This window comes from Cheilinus undulatus, linkage group 23 (genome assembly GCF_018320785.1).
Source record: "Cheilinus undulatus linkage group 23, ASM1832078v1, whole genome shotgun sequence".
Classification (NCBI taxonomy): domain Eukaryota; kingdom Metazoa; phylum Chordata; class Actinopteri; order Labriformes; family Labridae; genus Cheilinus; species Cheilinus undulatus.
Window position 1 is genome coordinate 18,095,207 of NC_054887.1, and position 21,492 is coordinate 18,116,698.

Genomic DNA, 21,492 nt, shown 5'->3' on the forward strand with positions numbered 1-21,492 from the left:
CTTTGATTCTTCAGAGGGAGGGGTTGCTGAGTGGGGAAAGAGGAAGAAAAGAAGAGTATTTGGAACAAACACTTCTGGTGAGTGGCCAAGAATGCTGATACTCTTCTTATTTTTAGCTCTTTTTTCTCTTCCCTCTATTTTTCATAATCTATGATTCATGAGTCGCTTAAGAAAGTTCAAAGCACAAGGTGGCAGCGAATGATAAGACTAAAAGTTAATCCTTGATCGTTTGGCAGTCTCTGATGGCTTTTTTGAGGCAGTTTAATTAATAAAATACACAGTTAAAAATAAGTTTTAAAGATTAATTAAGAAGGCTAGAATCCCCACATGTAAGACAGGATAATACAAAGATAGCTTTAAGCAGCATACTTACTTATGATCATTAAAGGGATAACTCCGATACTACTGGTGAACCAGTTGTTAGCCTAGCTTAGCACAAAGGGTGGAATTGGAGTAAAGAGGGTCATGGGTGCCAGAGGACAGTTTTTCAGCAAACTCAGGATAGTAGAAACGTGTACTAACAAATAAAATCAGCTGTTTTTACTGTAAAGGTTTTTTAAAGTAAACACTTTTAGTTTAGGCAGGGAAATGAATATCTAAGCCACTACATGCAACACTAGCTTAACTAGCTGATCAGCTAACATAGTCCAAGCAATGTACTTAACACAAACAGAGCGAACAGTTTAAGTTGAGTGACAGGGTTTGGCTAATGTGAGGCCTAGCCTCCTAGCGTACATCAACAAACATGCCAGCCTGTCAGCGAAATCTGCCATACCCCCTTTTAGGTTGTTTGCAATCACATGATCCTGAATGTCCTTCAATCACATGATCACGAATGCTCTCAATCTCAGGTGATTAATATCACAGTTTACTCAGTAATGCAGACTTCCTAGCATTGTCGAGGTAGATGAAGGTAGACAAGAGTCTTGAGGAGTCTTGTACTGAGCTAAGGGGGTAGCTGAGCTCCTTTAACTTATAAAAATATCCTCATTTTGTCACAAACATGCTTGTTATTAAAACATTGTATACTATCGACTGACTGCCAACTCTGCTATGAAATGGCTGTTTAAGGTGAGCCAAAGTCAAAGTTGATAGTTTCCTCTATCCTTTTTTTGTTATTCAGTCCCTATTTTAAAAGACAATTGGTACCAAATGAAGAGCCGTTTGGGAGCCAAACTATCAGCTCCATTCAGCCGAACCAAATGATCTGGATCTCTAAAAAGAGACAGATTTCCCATAACAACATGCAAGACTGGACAGACATCAGCTGAAGAAACACAGGCAAGATCGAGGTATAATGAGCTAAACCATGGTTAAAACTGAACTGAACCAAACCGGACTATTTTGTGGAAACAGACCGTACATGTCTGACACAAATTTTATTGTTGCCTGAATATTTAATGACTTTCAGGACAAAAAAAGTAAATAAGAATTAAAAATGGTTGTATTTCCACACTTTGAATGCTTGCCATAGTTGCAAACAGCTCAGAAAATGGCTGTTTTGGTAGCATTTCTCTATGCAAGTCTGCATGATATAATCTGCAAATAACCATTCAAGCGTAATTATGCTTAACTTTTAGTCTTCTTGAATCACAAGGACACATTATGTAAAAAAACAATCCTCCTATTAAATAATTTTTACCATAATTCTTAGCCAGCCTCAAGTGGACATTTAGAAACTGCAGAATTTCCTGTATATACAATAAAAATATATCTTATACTATATGACAACTGAATACGAAGATTCATTGGAACTCTGCTATGTAAGCTAGCTTTTTTTATTCCAATCCAGCTCTCTATAAGGAGGCCAAGACAGATAAAACCAATGGTCCAGCAGTGCAGGTATTTGTTAAAATATATCAGATGTACTTTTACATCTACGGAAGTCCTTACACTCCCTCTTCAGTTTTATTGTTTCTAAGTGTTTTGCCTGTGGTAGCTTCAAGTAACATCTGTGTTTATTCCACGGGAATAATAAAGGATAAAGTCAATGACCTACTCTGTAAACATACTGCACTAGTGCTTTCATTTATTTTTTTGAAGCACAATGCTTGAAATAAAAGGGAAAAAATGTGTTTTTTAGTTTAACCCTTTTTTCTCAGTCTCTGCAGCAGACCGCTGCCTGGAGCCGATGTCGGAGGGATACTGCTTTGAATACGTCCTGCTCTGGTACTTCCACCCTCTCTCAGGGGAATGCAGACCGTTCCTGTACGGAGGCTGTGGAGGAAACAAAAACAGGTTCAACTCAAGACAAGAGTGTCAGAGCTGGTGCGTCAAGGAGAGTCAATTAGATCACACAAGAAATATACACTGAAAGAGGTGATCAGATATGTAAGAAACTCAGCTTGAAAATGTTTTTTTTGCTGTACAGTTTATTTGGCTATTCCTGCACAAAAAGGCCATGTGATTCAACATCCTTTAAACTTTTGCAATAAGCAACCCCAAGCAAGACTTTTTTGTACATATGTGTGTAAAATGTGTAATGTTTTGTGTTTTATATTGGATTTATTTATATTTTTATAGCTGTTTTTTACTTGTGTTGAAACCAAAGATGTGAATGTTAAAGATGTGTCATTTTTTCATATTTCTGAAAAATACTAAGCTTTGGCAACACTGTTCACTTCTCATGCTACTGAAACATTAAACCTGTCTCTTCTTTTTCTCCATTAAGCCTAGTCACTCTTTTTTTAAACCTCTCTGCATCCTGTGTGAAAAATAAGATGCTGGTGGCTGATTGCCTGTTGCCACCTCCACCGCTACATATGTCCCTCAGGTGGGGGGTGTTATGGGTCAGGCTGGGAGCCAGATGAGGGGCCAACAGGGGCCCAGTGAAGGAGATCAGGCAGGGACAGTTTCAGAGGACTCTCCATCAGACTAACACAGCAGTAGAGGGGATTCCTGCGAGGCTGTCTGTGTGGAGGCAGCGCTCAGTCAAGGCTCTTTAATCTGGCAGTTTGACACGAGGAAATACACGACTCATCTTTGCTTTCAGGTTGTCATTGGTTGACATTTTGAGGGGGATTCTGTTGTGTAGGTTGAATATTTTTAAACAAAATTCTGTGTTATAATGCCACATTTTCAGAGCAGCATTCTTCACCAGAAACAACAGTTCTCTGAAGTGTAATCAATGATTTTAAAACTTTGACTTATTTAGATTTAATGCAGAATTTCCTCTCACCTCTGAATGACAGATCTTCTTTTTTCTGTTATGTCTCTGGAGGATTCCCTCGCACTGTTTAAATCACGATTCAGCTCTGCAGCGTACTCCCACAAGCTAAGATGCTTTATAGATCTGCACGATGTGGAAACAGAGACAAGCTGTCCTCACTGAACCGCACCCACTACCAGAACATGATGACAAAGCCCAATACTGATCCAACACATGGGTAAAATTTATTAAAGTTGAATTTGAGCTTTTTAAATCAGTTGTGAATTTAAGGAAACTCCAGCATACTGGTTAAGTTTGAAACATACATTCATTCGTTGGTAATATTTCTGCAGTATTAGTAGTGTCAAGGTAATATTTACCATCCTTTTTTTACATATAAATTTGTTTTCACTTCCATCAGTTGAATCTTTGCTCTATTAACACAGTGCTGTTACTGTCTTTATTATTAGATGCTTAATGCAAAAAGTCCAATTTGCATGGAAAGGGGTGTTTTTCCCAAATTAACTGCATAATGGCTCACTGTCTCCATGCTCCAGTGCTCCCGTTGTTGTGCGCACTGGAGCATTAAAGCTCTGTCTTTTGACCAAGCGCCAACCTCCGGTCCTGAAAAATGAAGCCAATGTGGAAGTGCAAAAAAAGTGCAGTATCGTGAGTGTCCACTTGAGGCTGGCTGCAGGAACACCGGAAGTCCCATCTGAACACACGTTAAAAAGCTGTTTTTTAACACCAGAAATAAACAGGTTTACAACCTGGTTAAAAAAAACCCAAATGCATCTCATTAGCTAATGGGTTTATGTGCTCTCACTGTACGGGGGTTGAATTTTTTTGTACCTCAGTGGTTCTGATCATATTGAGGAAAAACCTCACTGGGCACTGATTGGTGCGTCTCATTTGATTGACAGACAGCTTGACAGGCAGAAGCTACCTTTCTGTCAACCAGAATGCTAGCTACAGGAAGTCGAGTTAGTGGGCGGGCAATTAGGTTGATCCAAAGTTCACTTGAGACAGCGATTTCAATATGGAAGTTGCCTCAGATTTGGCTTCATACATTGTTTGAGTCTGCTATTGTAAGCAGACGGCTGATGTCACACAGACATCTGTAAGTATTTCCATATATGATGCTTATATTAATCATCAAATAAGAAACATGCACATTTATGGTCATGAAAGTTCAATTTAGTGTTTTTTTTTTTTAGTATTTAACACCAAACCAGTAGCTAGGCTGCTTTTTTTATGCCTGGCATTCTAAACTTTGAAATACATGACCTAAACTTTTTCAAACTACACCCTTGACACTTGCAACTAGGATGAAAAGCAAGAATTAAGAAACAAATTTAGAAATGAAGCTGTCATGTGAAACAACTTTAACTGCTCAGACTTTGGTTGATCATCTTGTGGTTGTAAACTACTGTATTTGTCTTTAAAAAACTGATAAAGAGGATTGCCTGGGATAAAGTACAGAAAAAAGCTGAGGGAGAGCTCTTGATATATACCTTACCCAAGACTCCAGAAATGTTTGTGTGTTCTTAACACTTCCAATTTCAAGTGAATGTCAAGAACATAATCTAGCGTAGAAATCAAAGTGTGATTTTTCCACTAAGATTGAAGAGGACTAGCTTCTTCATTCCAGGATCAATTGCGGCGAGGAATGAGGTGTGGGAGGACATCTTGTATGATGGCGTGTCATGGACTGTGATTTCTCCTACTGTGAGGTCTTACACCCATCTTAATCCTACAATGGAGCCGCTCATTAGAGCTTGACCCAGCACCCTTTGATCCTCTCGCTCCCAACACGCTCTTTCTTCTTTTTGACATGGTGATGTGCATCTCTGCAGGTGGCTGCAGTGTGTGTCACATGTAGACTCAGAGTTTTAATTAAACATGATGTCCTCCTGATGTCAGATAGCATATCTTCTTCTGACATAAAGCACCCATATGTGCAGCATGCAAATCCTACATACTGGGCAGCCTAAGATCAGACACAGTTCACTGATTTGATTTGTTGGTGGAGAAATCAGGTGGGGAAACTCATTGAACTTTGCAACTTGTGTGCATGTCCCAAATGCATATATTTCAGAGTCATGGATGAAGGGGTTTTACGCCAATATTAGGTAAGAAAACAAGACAAACTTGGTAGGTAAAAACTGGTGTAAGCAACTGGTGTCACTTATTAATATCAGCTTTTACAGCCTAGGTTCATAGTGTTTAAGTTCGGACTCTATTCATGGTTAATTCATCCATTCATAATGCCATCTATCAGTAGTTATTTGTACCTTTTCGGTTATACTTTAACCGATATAAGTGTTAACCTTGTTTTGTCCTTTTAGCTAATTCCCCAGTAGATTAAGACGCTGTCTAACATCTAAAAGCAGTTGTGAAGACCATTATCTTCCAGAAAAGAGAAATATATAGTGTGAAATTAGCCATAATTTAAGATGATTTGGTCACATGACATATATTACTCAACCACAAGGTTGTATTGGATAACACTGGCGTTCCACAGGGATCAATCCTCAGATCAATCTTATTTAGTTTGTAAGTCAATATCCTGTCCCTCCTTTGCCCATGGTCCATATCCAGATGTATGCAGATGACATGGATAGACTGTATCACTCCTTCAGCAATGTGATTACAGTTCAGTCAGGAGAGACTTAATACAAATTCTTAATAATTTATTTTACATGTCTGGAAATGTTTAGGAAATGTAAAATGTCTCTGGAACATATACTCCATTATGATGTGCATGTGGATGTACTTGCAGGGGGTCGGAAGCTGACAGCAGGATAGGATAACCCCCTATGACGTCTCGAAACTGGTGGTGGTGTTGGAAAGCTGAGAAGTGGACTTCTGAGGAGCTAGACACTGATGAGATATAAAGGAGGTAGCTGAGGTGGAGGAGGGTTGCAGGGGTCTCACTGGAACAACAGACTGACTGCAGAGAAGAGGAGAACAGATTTTAAGATATTGCAGCAACAAGATGATTAGAGGTTGTGGCAGAATGAGATTACCAAAGCAGGAATACAGAGGGAAAGAGAGACACAGGATTTTTAATGAATGAAAGGATGACAAGAAATCAAACAGTCTTCCTGCTTGAACTCACGCTAAGCTTCATTCAAAGTATGCAACAAGTTGAGTTGGTGGGGTAAAAAAATAATGTTGATTTATACTTTTGACTACTATTTGCTGCTTGTATGCAGGGGTGAAAAGTAACTAAATACATTTACTCAAATTACTGTAATTGAGTAGTTTTTTGGGTGCTTGTATTTTTTTGAGTATATTTTGAAATCAGTGATTTTACTTCTACTTAAGAAACTTTTAACCAGAGTGACTGTACATTTACTTCAGTACAATACTATTGACTTTTTTCACCTTTGATGACTACACAATACAATGAAAGAATGATTTCACATCACATCCCAAAACAGCTGATTACTGCTGTTAGTATTTTGCTCATGTTTCTGTTTGATTGTTGTTGTTTTTGATGTAAGACATATTTGCAACATGAGTGAAGTTATCCACTGATTAAGAGTTCCTGCCTGTGACTTAAGGTGTTTATTTTATTTAGTTTGTTTGTTTATTTAGTGTTTAGTTTATTTTTCAAAAGGAGTGGAAACACAATGCAAATAAAAGGGAACTGGCTTTAAATTAGGATGGGCTTTTATGAGTGTTTCCCCCCAATTTACTATCATTTATAACTGAATAAAACACTAGATTGTTATATTTTAAATGTTGGAAAATTGTGCATTTTATTTAAAAAAAATATATATAATATTTGATGGGGAAAATATATCCAATGACTACATGATGATAATGGATAAAAATGAAGAATTTTCATCCCTTTGTTTATTTAAAGTAGTGTTTGACATTGGTTTTGAGAATGGAGCTGTCCCTGGTGCTGAATACGGGAACTCTCCGTGGTGCTGAAAGAAGCAATGGCATATGCTGCCTTCATCAGCAGCATGGCGTTAGGTCAGAATGTCTTCAATAAGCTCACATTGGGCTAAATCAACTAAAAGGTTAAGTATAAAACTTTTCATCTATCTTCAAGACGAGCCTTAAAGTCTCCGGTAGCACAGGATGCAGCTAGTTTTTCTTTTCTGTCGTGACTCCTCGTGTTCACCAACAGGAGGTCACATTTTCTAACTTTCTCTTGAATAACTCGCGCTACATCACGGCACAACATCCAATAAGATACTTGACAGAAATACTTAATTGTCAACGGGGTGACGTAGTTGCTGTCGTATAACTCCGCGGTTATATGGCTCCTACTAAATGAATGCGTCGTGAATGGACGCGCGAGACAGTTTACTGGTGGGACAGCGCGCGCTGCTGACCTCCGTACACTTTATCTGGATTTCTTATCACATTTTTTTAAATGTGAGGACCTTCTTTTTGTCTTTGACAGAGTTACGTTTTGGTTGAACACTCTAGTTTCTTTCCTCTATAACAGGACGTGATTGGTAAGTTGTGCGAACATTATTGTTTACATTTTTGTCACTTGAAATCCCATCCTTACGATACATAATAGACATTTATGATCTGATACAAAGGCTTTTTGACGCACAATCAACTTTCTCCAGACTATATGTCACAAAGTTACATCTGAGACCTCTAAAACATATTTTATAAGAACATTTTGACTTTTTTTGTCCCACTTAAGCGTAAATTAACGCGTTTCGTTTAGAAAAATTGCACTTTTGGAGCAGATTTAGCTAGAAACGAGCACTATTTTAACCCCTTTTTGTCACTAATTTTAATATTTAAACTCCAAACAACCATAAAGAATGATATGTATTGTCCCTTTTCTCCCTCTATGTTGGTCCCAGAGGACACAGCATGCTGTCCTCCCTGAAGACTCTCCTGCTGCTCTCGGTCCTCTGCACACCGACCTCCAGCCTGTGCCTCCGCCTTTCCCAAACCCGATCAGACCTCCTGTGCGACGACCGGCTGCCCCTCGGGGTCCGGAGCGATGAGGACGAGCCTCGAGTTTTCTCCCCCGTGGACGGCTGGGGGTCTCTGCTGCAGTCCGCGGAGTATCTCACCTCCTCCTCCTCTTCTCTGGAGTCCAGCCGGGAAAAAAGGACTTCAAACCCCGCAAATTACCGCTTCATGAGCCGGACCAAGCTCAGAGGGCAGATGCTCCGGAACAGCAGCAAAGGGGACCGGAGGAGCAGGCTGACCCTGTCCCTGGATGTCCCCACCAACATCATGAACGTGCTCTTTGACGTGGCCAAAGCCAAAAACCTGCGCGCAAAAGCGGCGGAGAACGCGCGTCTTCTGGCTCAAATCGGACGGAGAAAGTGAACAAACTAGTGATGGACAACTGAGATTGAACAGACAGCCATGACCAGTGTTGGCCTCGTTACTTTTAATTCTCTTTAAAGTAGCGGTTTTGGTTTGTTTCTGCAGGTTAGGAGTGTTTTAGTGTGGATAATTTATTGCCCTAATATGGAAGACCCCTGAAATCAAGATCCCCTGTCTCACACAATACAACCGTTTAATTTGCTTTTATGCTATAAACTGAATCTTCTACTTTCAGTAGCATTTTCAAACGAAGAAAATAATTTGGCTGATAGTTTTCTTTGTGAAAACAGTATCAACTGACAGAAAACTCCCAGTGTTACAGTATGATCACCAATTAAATTCAGCTGTGAGATTTAATGTTACTGTGCATTTTAAAGTGTTACCATGCCTTTGTATGAGAGTATAATACACGTGTTTCATGCACTTAAAATGTTGTGGTACATCTTAAAATGATAATAGTATGTCAAAGAAAATTAATATGACTATAAGACATGTTTGAACGCCAATTTGACATATAAAAGAAGATTTCCCTTGTTATATGGGCAGTGATGAAGGATTTGTCTCAGTAAATACCATCTCTTATGTTTTCTTTTCAGTATAATGAAGGATCCGTGCCCTGTTGTGCTCCCAAAGTCATCAAATCTTAAATCTCTGACTAACAACAAGGATATAGCAGCTGTAATTTTAGTTTTTATGGTTCTTTGCATAAGACCAATGAAATCTTTTGTACTTCTAATGCATATTCATACTGTTTTCTCTTTGGTGCTTTATTTAGTTATAGACGAGGTAGTTTTCTGTTCAGAGGTTTACATGGAAGTCTCTAATGATTCCAGATTTGAGTGTGAAACGTCCACAGTGGAAACGGGAACTCTAACATACTGAAAATCAACAGTGATATCATGAAATGCAGTAAATGCTAATGCATGGGATTGTAATTGTTCATCAGATGTCTGTTATTTTTATACTTCAAATAAAGGATTATTTTTCCTCAAATAAAGCAGAAGTAACAAAAGTATTTGCCCTTTTTATTCCACCAAATTTTGAATGGAATTTATTGACTATTTCTTTATTTACAGCTCTTTTACATTGTCACACTGTTAAATTTAAATCACTTTTCTCTAGTTCAATGCATACACACAGAAGAGGTGAAATTTTTGGATGTATGATAAGAAATAGAAAACTAACTCAAATATCAATAGTAGTTTCATTGAGGTGCTACCATTTATACACTCTGATATAGAAGCCTCACACTTTTTAACAGAAATCACTTTTTTTTAATCATATTTGTAATTCCACTATTCTGCATTTTAAATTACTTTTCTGTCAGTTTAGATTTTTCTGCTGTCTCAAACTAAGAGCAACTGATTTCCCTCCTGGATACAGGCCCGCTTTTATCGGTAGATCGAGATTTTAACATGAACTTAACCATGGTAAAGAAAAAAAAGAACTTGTTATGGATTGAAAAGGAAATTAGGCGACAGTTTAAAGGTAAGTGTTTTATAACAGAGGGTGCAAATGACTTTGACTTGTCCACTGAGCTGTCTGAGTTTTTAAAAGTGAAATGAGACATTGAAGAGCAGTGATTGACTTAGAGTATTCAAATCCCCTTCATTTTTGTATTTTCCTATGTCGCAGCCTTGTACTACAGTCGAAAAAAAAAATCTCATTCATCTACACTCAATACCCCATCATAACAAAGAGAAAACAGAATTTAAGACATTTTTGCTAATTTTTTACACAAAAAACTGAAATACACCATTTACACAAGTATTCAAGTCCTTTGCAAAAACACTTGAAATTTTGCTTGGGTACTTCCCATTTCTCTCAATCTTTTAGACAGTTTTGAAAACTCCAAGTGAGATTTCACGTGTTTGCACTGATGAGAGGCTCAGTCTAGCCACTCTACCATAAGCCCAGATCTGTGGAGGGCCCCACTGATGGTTGTCCTTCTGGAACTTTGTCTGGTCTCCACACAGGATCTCTGGAGCTCAATCAGAGTGACCATCACGCTCTTGGTCACCTCTCTTACTAAGGCCCATATCACCCGATTGCACAGTTTGGCTGGGCGACCACCTCTTGGAAGAGCCCTGGTTGAGCCAAAGTTCTACATTTGAGAGTTACAGGGGCCACTGCATCAGGCTGCAACATAACAAAACTGAAAAAAGGTGAAGAGGGTCTGAATACTCTCTGAATGCGCTGTGTTTTACATGGCTGCAAGGAGACACTGATGTGGCTTTACCAAAGTGTGCTGAAAAGGACAATAAATCATGTGACTAATCACGACTTAAAAAAAAAATACTGCACTAATTATGGACCTTAATTAATCTGATCAACACAAATAATAATGACAAGCCTAATTATGATCACTGAATAAACAAGTTTTGGTTTTATTTAGTTTTGTTTATTCAGGACTCAGAAATATCACAGCTTAAGAGACTAAATATTATGCCAAGTAATTATAATTGTGGTATGGTAATAAACCACATGAAACCCTTTTTAACAGCAGTTTAGTTTAAGGGAACTATTCTGTAGTTCATCTACCTGAGTCTAGACAACGCAATGCCGTCATCTCGTGGCCATATATAATAATAACACCATATACACCATAACGCCATATATATAATTACACCTTAGTTTATGTGCCAGCTTTGCAGGTGTAAAAGAAACAGCTCTAGGCACTGCTGATCCTGTGCTTTAACTTTTCCTTAATTTCCCAAAGCATTTACATATATTTCATCACAAGACTGCATTTCAATAGAATATAGGCCACTGATAATCCAGGGTAACTTGAAAATAATAATAAGAATTATATATATATATATATATATATATATATATATATATACATATATATATAATGTGTCTTTTAGACTAGACCTAGTATAGGCGCAAAATAGATATAAAAAGCACGCTAACTAAGGCGTTAGGTGAAAAGGGAACGCTTTGGAACCTTGTTTTCTTCTTGAAAAATTATATATATATATATATATATATATATATACATATATATATAATGTGTCTTTTAGACTAGACCTAGTATAGGCGCAAAATAGATATAAAAAGCACGCTAACTAAGGCGTTAGGTGAAAAGGGAACGCTTTGGAACCTTGTTTTCTTCTTGAAAAATTATATATATATATATATATATATATATATATATATATATATATATATATAAATTTAAATCCCTTTAAACTTCGAAAGATAAACATGCTCTTTCTTCCTATTAAAGTGTTTGAAATACTTTCTTTTAGTTATACTTTTATTTTGCGGGACAGCAGCGCCCCCCTTCGGGCCACTACGCACAAAAATCCTGACGTATATTCCGTTAACGTGGACGTTTGAACCGGAAGTGTGTTTCATTTTGGATACGTGGAAGTAGCACCTATTCTGACCGAGGCTGGGAGCATCTTTTTGCCCTCGTCCGTCAGCTTCATTCCGATAAAATGATTAAAAAGTTCGATAAAAAGGACGAGGAGTCTGGTAAGATTGTAAACTTCATTACACTGAATTTAAAAACAATGAAAATTGTCGCGAGGATGACGGGAAAATAGATGCAATGGAAGCTAATACGGGTTAGCCAGGCTGTTAGCCGACGAACTAAAGTTAAAGATACCTATCGGGTTAATTTATCATTATTATTTATTGTACAGTTGTTACTAAGGTTTGCATATCATAACTACTTTTAAACGGTATTGTCAATAACAGATATGACAGAGGTAGCAGACGCGCATGCTTATTGTAGCGTTAGCATTGCCAACATGACAGTGTCAGCTTTATTTTGTCGAGTTAGCTTTGCATTTTCTCAACAAATATTCAGATGGACGTGCGGAGCATGAACTGTCATCCACTGTGTGTCATTTACGTGGGTTGCTCTTTAATAAATCTAGGGTTTTAATTGCACATTTGACCTATTGAAATGTCTGTTTTGATGTTCAGGAAGTGGCTCAAACCCTTTCCAGCACCTTGAGAAGAGCGCTGTGCTTCAGGAGGTAAAGTCTGCCCTTTATGTTGCTTTAAATGTGCAGTACTTTCTTGAGGAAAAGGATGAGCCCGAAGAACTATGCCCTAGCCATGCACATCCGAATGAGGTATCCTTTCTTCATTACAGGCACGTATCTTTAACGAGACCCCAATCAACCCAAGAAGATGCCTCCATATTCTTACCAAGATCATCTACCTCCTCAACCAGGTACAAACCTGCAATAAGAAATAATCCATTTTAGAAATAGCATCCATCAAATTGTTCTCTGTCCTATTGACATTCATTTGTTTGTTTAGGGGGAGCATTTTGGGACTACAGAGGCTACAGAGGCCTTCTTTGCCATGACAAGGCTCTTTCAGTCCAATGATGTAAGATTCAGTCATTTCGTCGTTTATATTTAAGCTTTAGCTTTGTAAATGTATAAAATAACCAGTTTGAGTTCTCAGTTCAGGATGCATACTATCACATTGTTCTAAAAGGTGTAAAAATGATTCCTAGTTTGTTCACTTACTTTCTCTTTCAGCAAACACTGAGGAGGATGTGCTACCTGACCATCAAAGAAATGGCCAACATCTCTGAGGATGTCATCATTGTCACTAGCAGGTCTGCTTATTTGTTATATTCAGTATAAAAACACTGAAGCACTTTTATTAATCTGTTTTTTCCTCTTTTATCATTGATCTGGATATAACAGGCTGTTTTATTCATAAGGGAGTAAAATGACTTAAAAATGTTGGCTTTCTGTTCAGTTGTTTTTTGTGTCATGTTTTGCAGCCTGACCAAAGACATGACAGGGAAGGAGGATGTGTACCGAGGACCTGCTATCAGAGCCCTCTGCAGGATCACTGATGTGAGTGTTACTTTGCCTGATCTTTTCCCTTGTATCATCTCTCCAGCTTTTCCGTGACCCAACCATCTCGTATATGAAAGAGAACATTTATTATACATTATATCATGTTGTGTGTTGAATTTTCCTTGTCGCTTCCACAGACCACCATGCTGCAGGCCATAGAGAGATACATGAAGCAGGCTATTGTTGACAAGGTCCCAAGTGTTTCTAGCTCAGCCCTGGTCTCTTCACTGGTAAGAGGAGCATCACTGTCCTGGTATTTTGAGATTAAGCCCTCTACACCCCCCTAGGTTCAGTCTTTTTTTTTAATGAAGTCCACTCTGTTTTTGTGCTCAGCACATGGTGAAGATGAGCTATGATGTGGTAAAGCGTTGGGTGAATGAGGCTCAGGAGGCTGCTTCTAGTGACAACATCATGGTCCAGGTTGGTAGTGAGCAATGCACGTCCTCTCAAACCGTCTATTGTATGTGTAGCTGTCATTGATGGGGTTGTAAACATGTTTTTAAATGTGTGTCCTGTCTTTTAGTACCATGCTTTGGGCCTGCTGTATCACCTCAGGAAGAACGACCGTTTGGCTGTCACCAAGATGCTCAACAAGTTCACCAAGTCTGGTCTCAAGTCTCCCTTCGCCTACTGCATGCTGATCAGGATTGCAAGTAAACTGCTGGATGAGACTGAAGCAGGGTGAGTCAACCTGCAGGAAACTAACCATGCAATGTCTCATGAGGACGTCTGGATAGAACAGCTGATGAATTATCATACATGAAGCAAACTGCATGGTTTTTCAAGCTTTTCTTGGTTTATGTCATGGTATTCTTCTGTTTTCAGTCATGACAGCCCTTTGTTTGACTTCATCGAGAGCTGCCTGAGGAATAAGAATGAGATGGTGGTCTATGAAGCTGCCTCTGCCATTGTCCACATGCCCAACTGTACTGCCAGGGAGCTGGCTCCTGCTGTGTCAGGTCAGTAACTATTCACCTTTTCCTTTCTTAGTTGACTGATTATGTCAATGAGCTTCTAATTGGTCTGTAACAGTGTGCTTGAATTGGATTTTTTTGGTCTTTCTGTAGTGTTGCAGCTTTTCTGCAGCTCCCCCAAAGCAGCTTTGAGATACGCTGCAGTCAGGACCCTCAACAAGGTAAAGCCTTCCCCTCCATCCTACCTTTACACTGCATTTTAAATCGAAATTCTAAAATGGTTGTTTAAAAGATATCAAATGATCTGATGAGTTAAATGATATCACCCCTGGGTTCATCAGGTTGCCATGAAGCACCCGTCAGCTGTGACTGCATGCAACTTGGACCTGGAAAACCTGATCACTGACTCAAACCGCAGCATTGCCACTCTGGCCATCACCACTCTGCTGAAGACCGGCAGTGAGAGCAGTGTGGACCGCCTCATGAAGCAGATCTCCTCATTTGTCTCAGAGATCTCAGACGAGTTCAAGGTCTAACACTTGTTTTCAGTATTTTATGTTTGAAGGAGAACTAAATCATGTTACGAGTCAAAGTTTTGTTCACCATCCATGATCCATGTTGAGCTAATTTTCTCCCCTTTGCTTGTTTACTGCAGGTTGTGGTGGTGCAGGCCATCAGCGCTCTGTGCCAGAAGTATCCCAGGAAGCACAGCGTCATGATGAACTTCTTGTCCAACATGCTCAGAGATGATGTAAGTCGGTTGCTAACAATTCACAGACGATCTTTTCCAGTTTGGTCTTTGCCTTACCTGTCTGTGAACGTCTTCAACGTAGCCGTTTTTGTATCTTGCATGCTTCTCTGTATACTACATCGTTTCAGTGTATCTAGCATAGTGGTTAATGTTTTGAGTCACAGAGACTGACTTCCCTCCTGACTCCTTTCAGGGTGGTTTTGAGTACAAGCGTGCCATTGTGGACTGCATCATCAGCATCATCGAGGAGAACCCAGAAAGTAAGGAGACCGGTCTGGCCCACCTGTGTGAGTTCATTGAGGACTGCGAGCACACGGTGTTGGCAACAAAGATCTTACACCTGCTGGGCAAAGAGGGTCCACGCACCCCCCAGCCCTCCAAGTACATCCGCTTCATCTTCAACCGTGTGGTGCTGGAGAGCGAGGCTGTCCGTGCAGGTAAGATGGAGCATGATAGTTTGACTTTTTTAAAGGAAATTCATCCATTCATTCAGTTTGTTGATTAAAATTGACACCATCTTTGATATGTTTTCTCCTCAGCTGCAGTCAGCGCTTTGGCTAAATTTGGAGCTCAGAATGATGATCTGCTGCCGAGCGTCCTGGTCCTCATGCAGAGGTAATAATGACATTCCTTAATTTTTTTTTCCCTAGGTTTTTTTCCAGTTTTCATCTTTCTGTAGCAAATAGCAGGAAATATGAATGATAATAATACTCCTAAACTATGGTCCTTACTATATATAAATGTTAAATATATGACGATTTATTACATTACCATGTTTATTTTCTCACAGGTGCATGATGGACAGTGATGATGAAGTGCGTGACAGAGCTACTTTCTACATGAACGTGTTGCAGCAGAAGCAGAAGGCTCTGAATGCTGCCTACATCTTCAATGGTGAATACAATTTAGATTTTGTTTATACAGATTACATGTTCCTGTTATGCAGCAGGAGCACACAATATAACAATACACAAGGCAGCTGTTAAACAGCAAGACCAGCCCTTAACAATCCTGAGACCCGAACTTTTGTTTGAATGCATTTGTCATTTCTCCCACTCATTTGGGATAAGTAGGATCTGAAAAGTCTAAAAGCTCAGCCCAGTCTTTGAACGAGACTTAGATTTGATCAAAAATGCTGATGACAAATCTCCTGAAGGTCGTGTTTCTGCAGAAAATCCAGTAGATGCTTTAACTGAGTGCCAGACAGTTGTTGTTAGTCTTTAGTCAGTCAGAAATGGTGTCAGTCATTGAGAGATGGATGGGGGATTCATTTTACGTATCATTTTCATGATGGACCACAACGACTTGGAAAGACCAAGCATGAACAAAATTTTTTGCTAGAAGTTCTGAATTCCTTGGACATTTTCTAAAATTTCATAGAAATTGCCTAAAATTTCAGCTAAAATTCCTAAAAATATTTTCAAAATATCCCATTGAGTACAACAACAATTTTTGAAATATTCCCCAAAAGTTCCAGTGAAAGTTTGTCAATAAGCCCAAACATGCAAATAAAAAACTCCCCAGAATTCCATGTAAATTCATGGAAATTTTGTAGCAAATTCCCCCAAACTTCACAGAATTTAGAAATGCATTCCCCCAGATTCCTTAAAAATGTTTCAAAAATACCCCAAACATCCAAACAAAGTCCCTGAAATTTACAAATAATTGTCCCAAATTTCCATGAAAATTTCTTTTAAAAAATCAAAGCAAATTCTCTCCCAGAATTCAAGTCAAATTTTTTGTTAAATGGATTAAAAATCCATTTTCCAAATTTCCTTAAAAATGCCTGAAATTTTCCAAATTCTCTTGAAAATGAAAAAAATGTCTTAGCCAATGTGCCTCCAAAATTTGGAAGCAAAATGTAAAAAAACTTTTTACTTAAATTTCTATGAAAAATTCTGAAAATGTCATAGTAGTTTCTCCAAACATTTAAAGCAAATTACTAAACCTTAAAGGGACATTCTGTACAATTATCTCAGAAATTCTAACAGCAGAAATGATTGCTATGTTGTAGGCAGATGCAATGTCCACGGAACTAATAATAAATTATGAGAATAATCTCAGTAGTTGGATTCAGTACAATCAGAACCCATTCAACAATGCCAAATTTAATTTTGCAGATTTTTGTAAACATGCTAGATTGCAATGTGAAGGTGTGCAAGTGTGCAATTATAGTGCAAGATGTGGAGCCTAAATGCTTTCTTGCATTCAACAAAGGGTCCACTGTTAACCCCACACAGTCCATCTTCGCAGCACTTCATCAACCATATGCACTTCAGAGCAGATTCCTCTCTTTCTAGTTAATATCTTGGTCTCTGGTGCATGCCAGAGACATCACTCCACTCTGCTCTGCTTGAGATCCATTCTGAGTCTATTTTCAGTGGAGCCAACTGCCAGATCAGATCAGCCCAGATAGGAAAACACACAAGGGAACCTACAGAGCATCTAGTCAGTTAAAAAGCAAATGCACAGCTATTCAACCCTGTGCAGGCAGAAAAAACAAGCTGTCTATACGTTGTTTTCTGTATTCTCCTGTGAGCTAGGGACCTCATGGGTAGAGAACTTTTTAATAATGCTAACAGCTCCTCCTCTGTGTTTTCCCCTCAGGTCTGTCTGTTTCCATCCCTGGCCTGGAGAAGTCCCTCCACCAGTACACTCTGGAGCCCTCAGAGAAACCTTTCGATATGAAGAGCGTCCCTCTGGCCACCACTCCAATCACAGAGCAGAAAACAGGTAACAGTTCAACTGCTATTTGCTAATTGACACGTGATTTCCCCTTAATTTTTGTGATCCACAATCAGAAGGGATTAAGCATTTAGAAATGTCTGTTAATGTTTGCTCTTCTTTGTAGAAATCGCCCCTGTTGCTACGAGCAAACTTCCAGAAAAGTTGGCCCCTTCACGCCAGGACATCTACCAGGGTAAGACTGTGAACAACCTGTTGATGCTAATATTGAGGCAGTGATATTCGCCTCCTCACTCAGGACTGAAGAAGTGTTATAAACAGTCAGTCTGCTTTTATCTCTGTCCTGACAGAGCAACTTGCGGCGATCCCAGAGTTCCAAAATCTCGGCCCGCTCTTCAAATCCTCCGAGCCGGTGCAGCTGACGGAGGCTGAGACGGAGTACGTGGTACGCTGCGTCAAACACACCTTCGCCCGGCACATGGTGTTCCAGTTTGACTGCACGAACACCCTGAATGACCAGCTCCTACAGAAGGTACAGAAGTGGAGATTTATGGTTGATATTTCACTTTCTGAGATTGGATTTTGAGTTTTGAACGTATATTGTTGCTTTTATCCTCAGGTTGTTGTCCAGATGGAGCCGTCAGAGGCCTATGAGGTAGTACACTACATCCCCGCCCCCAGTCTCCCCTACAGTCAGCCCGGTTCCTGCTACACGCTGGTCCACCTGCCTGATGACGACCCCACCGCTGGTAGGAACAACATGCAGTCATGATTAGATCCAACAGCCTTAACAAAGTCACTAAACAACATAGAGGAAACAGATTGTTTAAAGTGACCAGAGTAGAGACACAAAAGTTTGAAAATACTAGTCCTTCCAGAAATTGTAAGAGATTGTAAAAGACTTAAGAAAAGTATGTCCTACCTATCCACAGTGTCATGTACGTTCAGTTGTACTATGAAGTATCTGGTCAGAGACTGCGATCCGAACACAGGAGAGCCTGACGATGACGGCTATGACGATGAATACGTGGTAAGTAATCACAGCTCATCCATCAACAAAAACTGTTCTGATTTCATCATTATACTAATCTTATTTTTGCCTTTTCACTGCTAATTCTTCATTATTCTTCTGTAGTTGGAGGATCTAGAGGTGACGGTTGCAGATCACATCCAGAAGGTTCTGAAACCAAACTTCGGCGCAGCGTGGGAAGAAGTGGGAGATGAATTTGAGAAAGAGGAGACGTTTGCCCTGGCGTCAGTACGGACTCTAGACGGTGAGCTGAAATTTTAGACTCCTCCTATTATTTCAGGAATGGTTTGCAAACCACACTCAGTTATAAAGTTTGATATCTTTTGTTTATTATTGCAGCTAACTGCCTCGTCTAGTGTTATTTGACTAATTTACTGTTTCCATTTTTTGTTGCAGAGGCGGTCGGTAACATCATCAGTTTCCTGGGAATGCAGCCATGTGAGCGTTCAGATAAAGTTCCAGAAAACAAGAACTCGCACGTCCTCTTCCTCGCAGGTGAGTGTTTGATCAGGATGGGGATGGGCATTTAAGTGTTCTGTTAGGGTTTTTTCACACAGTTAGCATCTTTTAAAGATATGGCCCTTAAAAGTAAGCTTCGTCAATTAAACACATGATTTCAGGATGATGTAAAAAGGGACTGCAGAGGAAAAAATTGCTTGAAGACAACACTGATTGGTGCAGCTGTGGTGAAGCCTCAGGTCCTCTCTGAAGTGGAAGGTTGTGTGTTGGATCCCCCAGCTCCTTCAGTCACATGTTGATATGTCCTTGGGCAAGACACTTAACCCCAAATCGTGGCACGTGAATGTATGAATGGGTTAGTTAATAGTGAGATTTGAATATTATTGGGGCTGATATTAGGCATTTGGCAGATTATCTGCATTTTATTTTAACGATTCCTAATAAAATCAATCAGTAAATGGCATGGCCATCACTCTCACAGTGAGCGTATGATGTCGCTTCCTACTGCTACTGTGTTGCTCTGGGTCATTCCTCTTGTTGACAATTCTTTTGATCATGCTGTTTTACTCTTACCACATTTCGTACTTTTATTGTCATAATAAATGCACACAGTTTATCGGTCTCATGAACTACAAATAGCTGGTATCAGTGCCAGCTTTGAGAAACTATTTTTGGTCGACCCGTGGTTAATACTGATGGCCACTCTACATAGCAGCCTCCTCCATCAGTGTTAAAGGGTTAGAGTGACTTGTGGTGTAAAAGTGCCTTGAGTAATCAAAAGACTAGAATAATGCAAACATTCATGTTTTAAATTTTGTGTTACTTCTACAAATGAAATGGGTAATTGAATAATTATCAGTCCAAATAAGCCAAATATGAAATGAAGTTCAGGAAAAAGTATACTGCAGTTAGATGGATGTTATCACTAACTTTGAAGCTCAACTAAGGAGTGTGAGGGAAGGGGATAAGCCACGCCCACTCCCTCCTTCCTACTGTCTCTTATCAGCCACAACATCATTCAGTCCATGCTGCTTTTCAGATGTGATTATTAGCTATGTCTTAACCATTCAAGGTAGATGTACCACAAGCTAACAACGATGATAAAGGGTTCTGTAGAGGACACCAGTTCATTGACATCCACTTAATTTTAAGAAAAACAGGATTTATGTGCAATCTTGGGCAACAGCGCTACATTTACAGCAATCATAGAATGATGAATGATAACTCTCATTGGTTTATTGGTTTAACTACCTGCCTTAAATGAGGAAATAGAAATATCTAGTCACATAGAAGACCCAAGCTCATTAAAGACATTGTTTAACTCTTGAAAATAACACCCTAGAGCAGTGATCATCATCTGGTGGATCTTGTCGTCCGGCCCTCAGAACATTATCAAATTTAAAAGAAGTGCAGAGGAAAAAATAGGTTTTGTGATTATGGGTATTTTTTTTCCTAATTAACTCCCTAGAACTATTAAAATGACTCAAAAAAAAGAGATTGATACAGTTTAATCAGGAATAGCTTTACCTTTAACCCATTTTTCATAAATCCACCAGTCAGCCATTATAAAGAAATTTAATGCATGTGAAACACATATTTATCAGTCCATCTTTATAAAAAACTGCTGGGTTTTTTTTGGTAATTTTTGGCTTCAGGTGTTTAACTGAAGTCAGTTTTCAGGAAAACATAAACCTCTACATAATGTTCTGTTTTTATTTTTTAGATGGACCTGTACATTGGTTTCATCTGAAAAATTGGTCTAGGGGTTTAGTTTCTCTTTAAATGTGGCACCTCATGTAAAAATCTATTTAGAACATGCTCCCCCATGTGAATTAGTTTTTATTTATCACTGCACCTTAATGGATCAAAAATTCATTCTTCTTCTTTCTGATGAAATAATGTTTTTCCAACTTAAATGTCACTCTTTTCTCAGGTGTATTTCGAGGAGGTCATGACGCTCTTGTTCGTGCTCGCCTGGCGCTGGCTGATGGCGTCACCATGCAGGTGACGGTTCGCAGCAGTGAGGAGACAGTGGTCGACGTCATCTTGGCCTCTGTGGGTTAAAATGCTCCCGCTGCTGCTACATATGCCAACGCAACCACAAAAACGTTCATCTCTGCACAACAAACTGCGCCAAGATTCTCTCCACAGCTCTAAAACTTTATGTATAATGAGTCTAAAAACATTTTATTATTCTGAGTATATTAACTGAATCGTGTTTCTTTATACTGTCTGATGGTCCTCGTGTCTTCTTCACAGTAAGAATATTCTTTCCGTCAAAGCTTCAATAAATTCTGACTGTGCATAACTTCAATGAGACATTTTTTTTTTACAAAACTAAT

At 39.1% G+C, this 21,492-nt stretch overlaps 2 protein-coding genes across 2 annotated transcripts; both read left to right on the forward strand.

Moving 5' to 3' along the window:
- Positions 1-7,489: 7,489 nt before the first annotated feature.
- On the forward strand, positions 7,490-8,473 carry ucn3l (urocortin 3, like). Its single transcript, XM_041780592.1, has 2 exons — positions 7,490-7,629; positions 7,996-8,473. The coding sequence occupies exon 2, from the start codon at positions 8,006-8,008 to the stop codon at positions 8,471-8,473; it is 468 nt and encodes a 155-aa protein (XP_041636526.1). The 5' UTR covers positions 7,490-7,629; positions 7,996-8,005.
- A 3,362-nt stretch (positions 8,474-11,835) lies between these two features.
- On the forward strand, positions 11,836-21,464 carry copg2 (COPI coat complex subunit gamma 2). The gene is made up of 24 exons (XM_041780590.1): positions 11,836-11,956; positions 12,413-12,465; positions 12,585-12,665; positions 12,755-12,826; positions 12,982-13,061; positions 13,233-13,308; positions 13,449-13,541; positions 13,645-13,731; positions 13,835-13,992; positions 14,137-14,270; positions 14,379-14,446; positions 14,567-14,755; positions 14,881-14,976; positions 15,170-15,413; positions 15,516-15,591; positions 15,767-15,870; positions 17,584-17,709; positions 17,828-17,896; positions 18,012-18,193; positions 18,281-18,410; positions 18,594-18,691; positions 18,797-18,935; positions 19,088-19,186; positions 21,084-21,464. The coding sequence occupies exons 1-24, from the start codon at positions 11,920-11,922 to the stop codon at positions 21,212-21,214; spliced, it is 2,622 nt and encodes an 873-aa protein (XP_041636524.1). The 5' UTR covers positions 11,836-11,919; the 3' UTR covers positions 21,215-21,464.
- Positions 21,465-21,492: the final 28 nt, after the last annotated feature.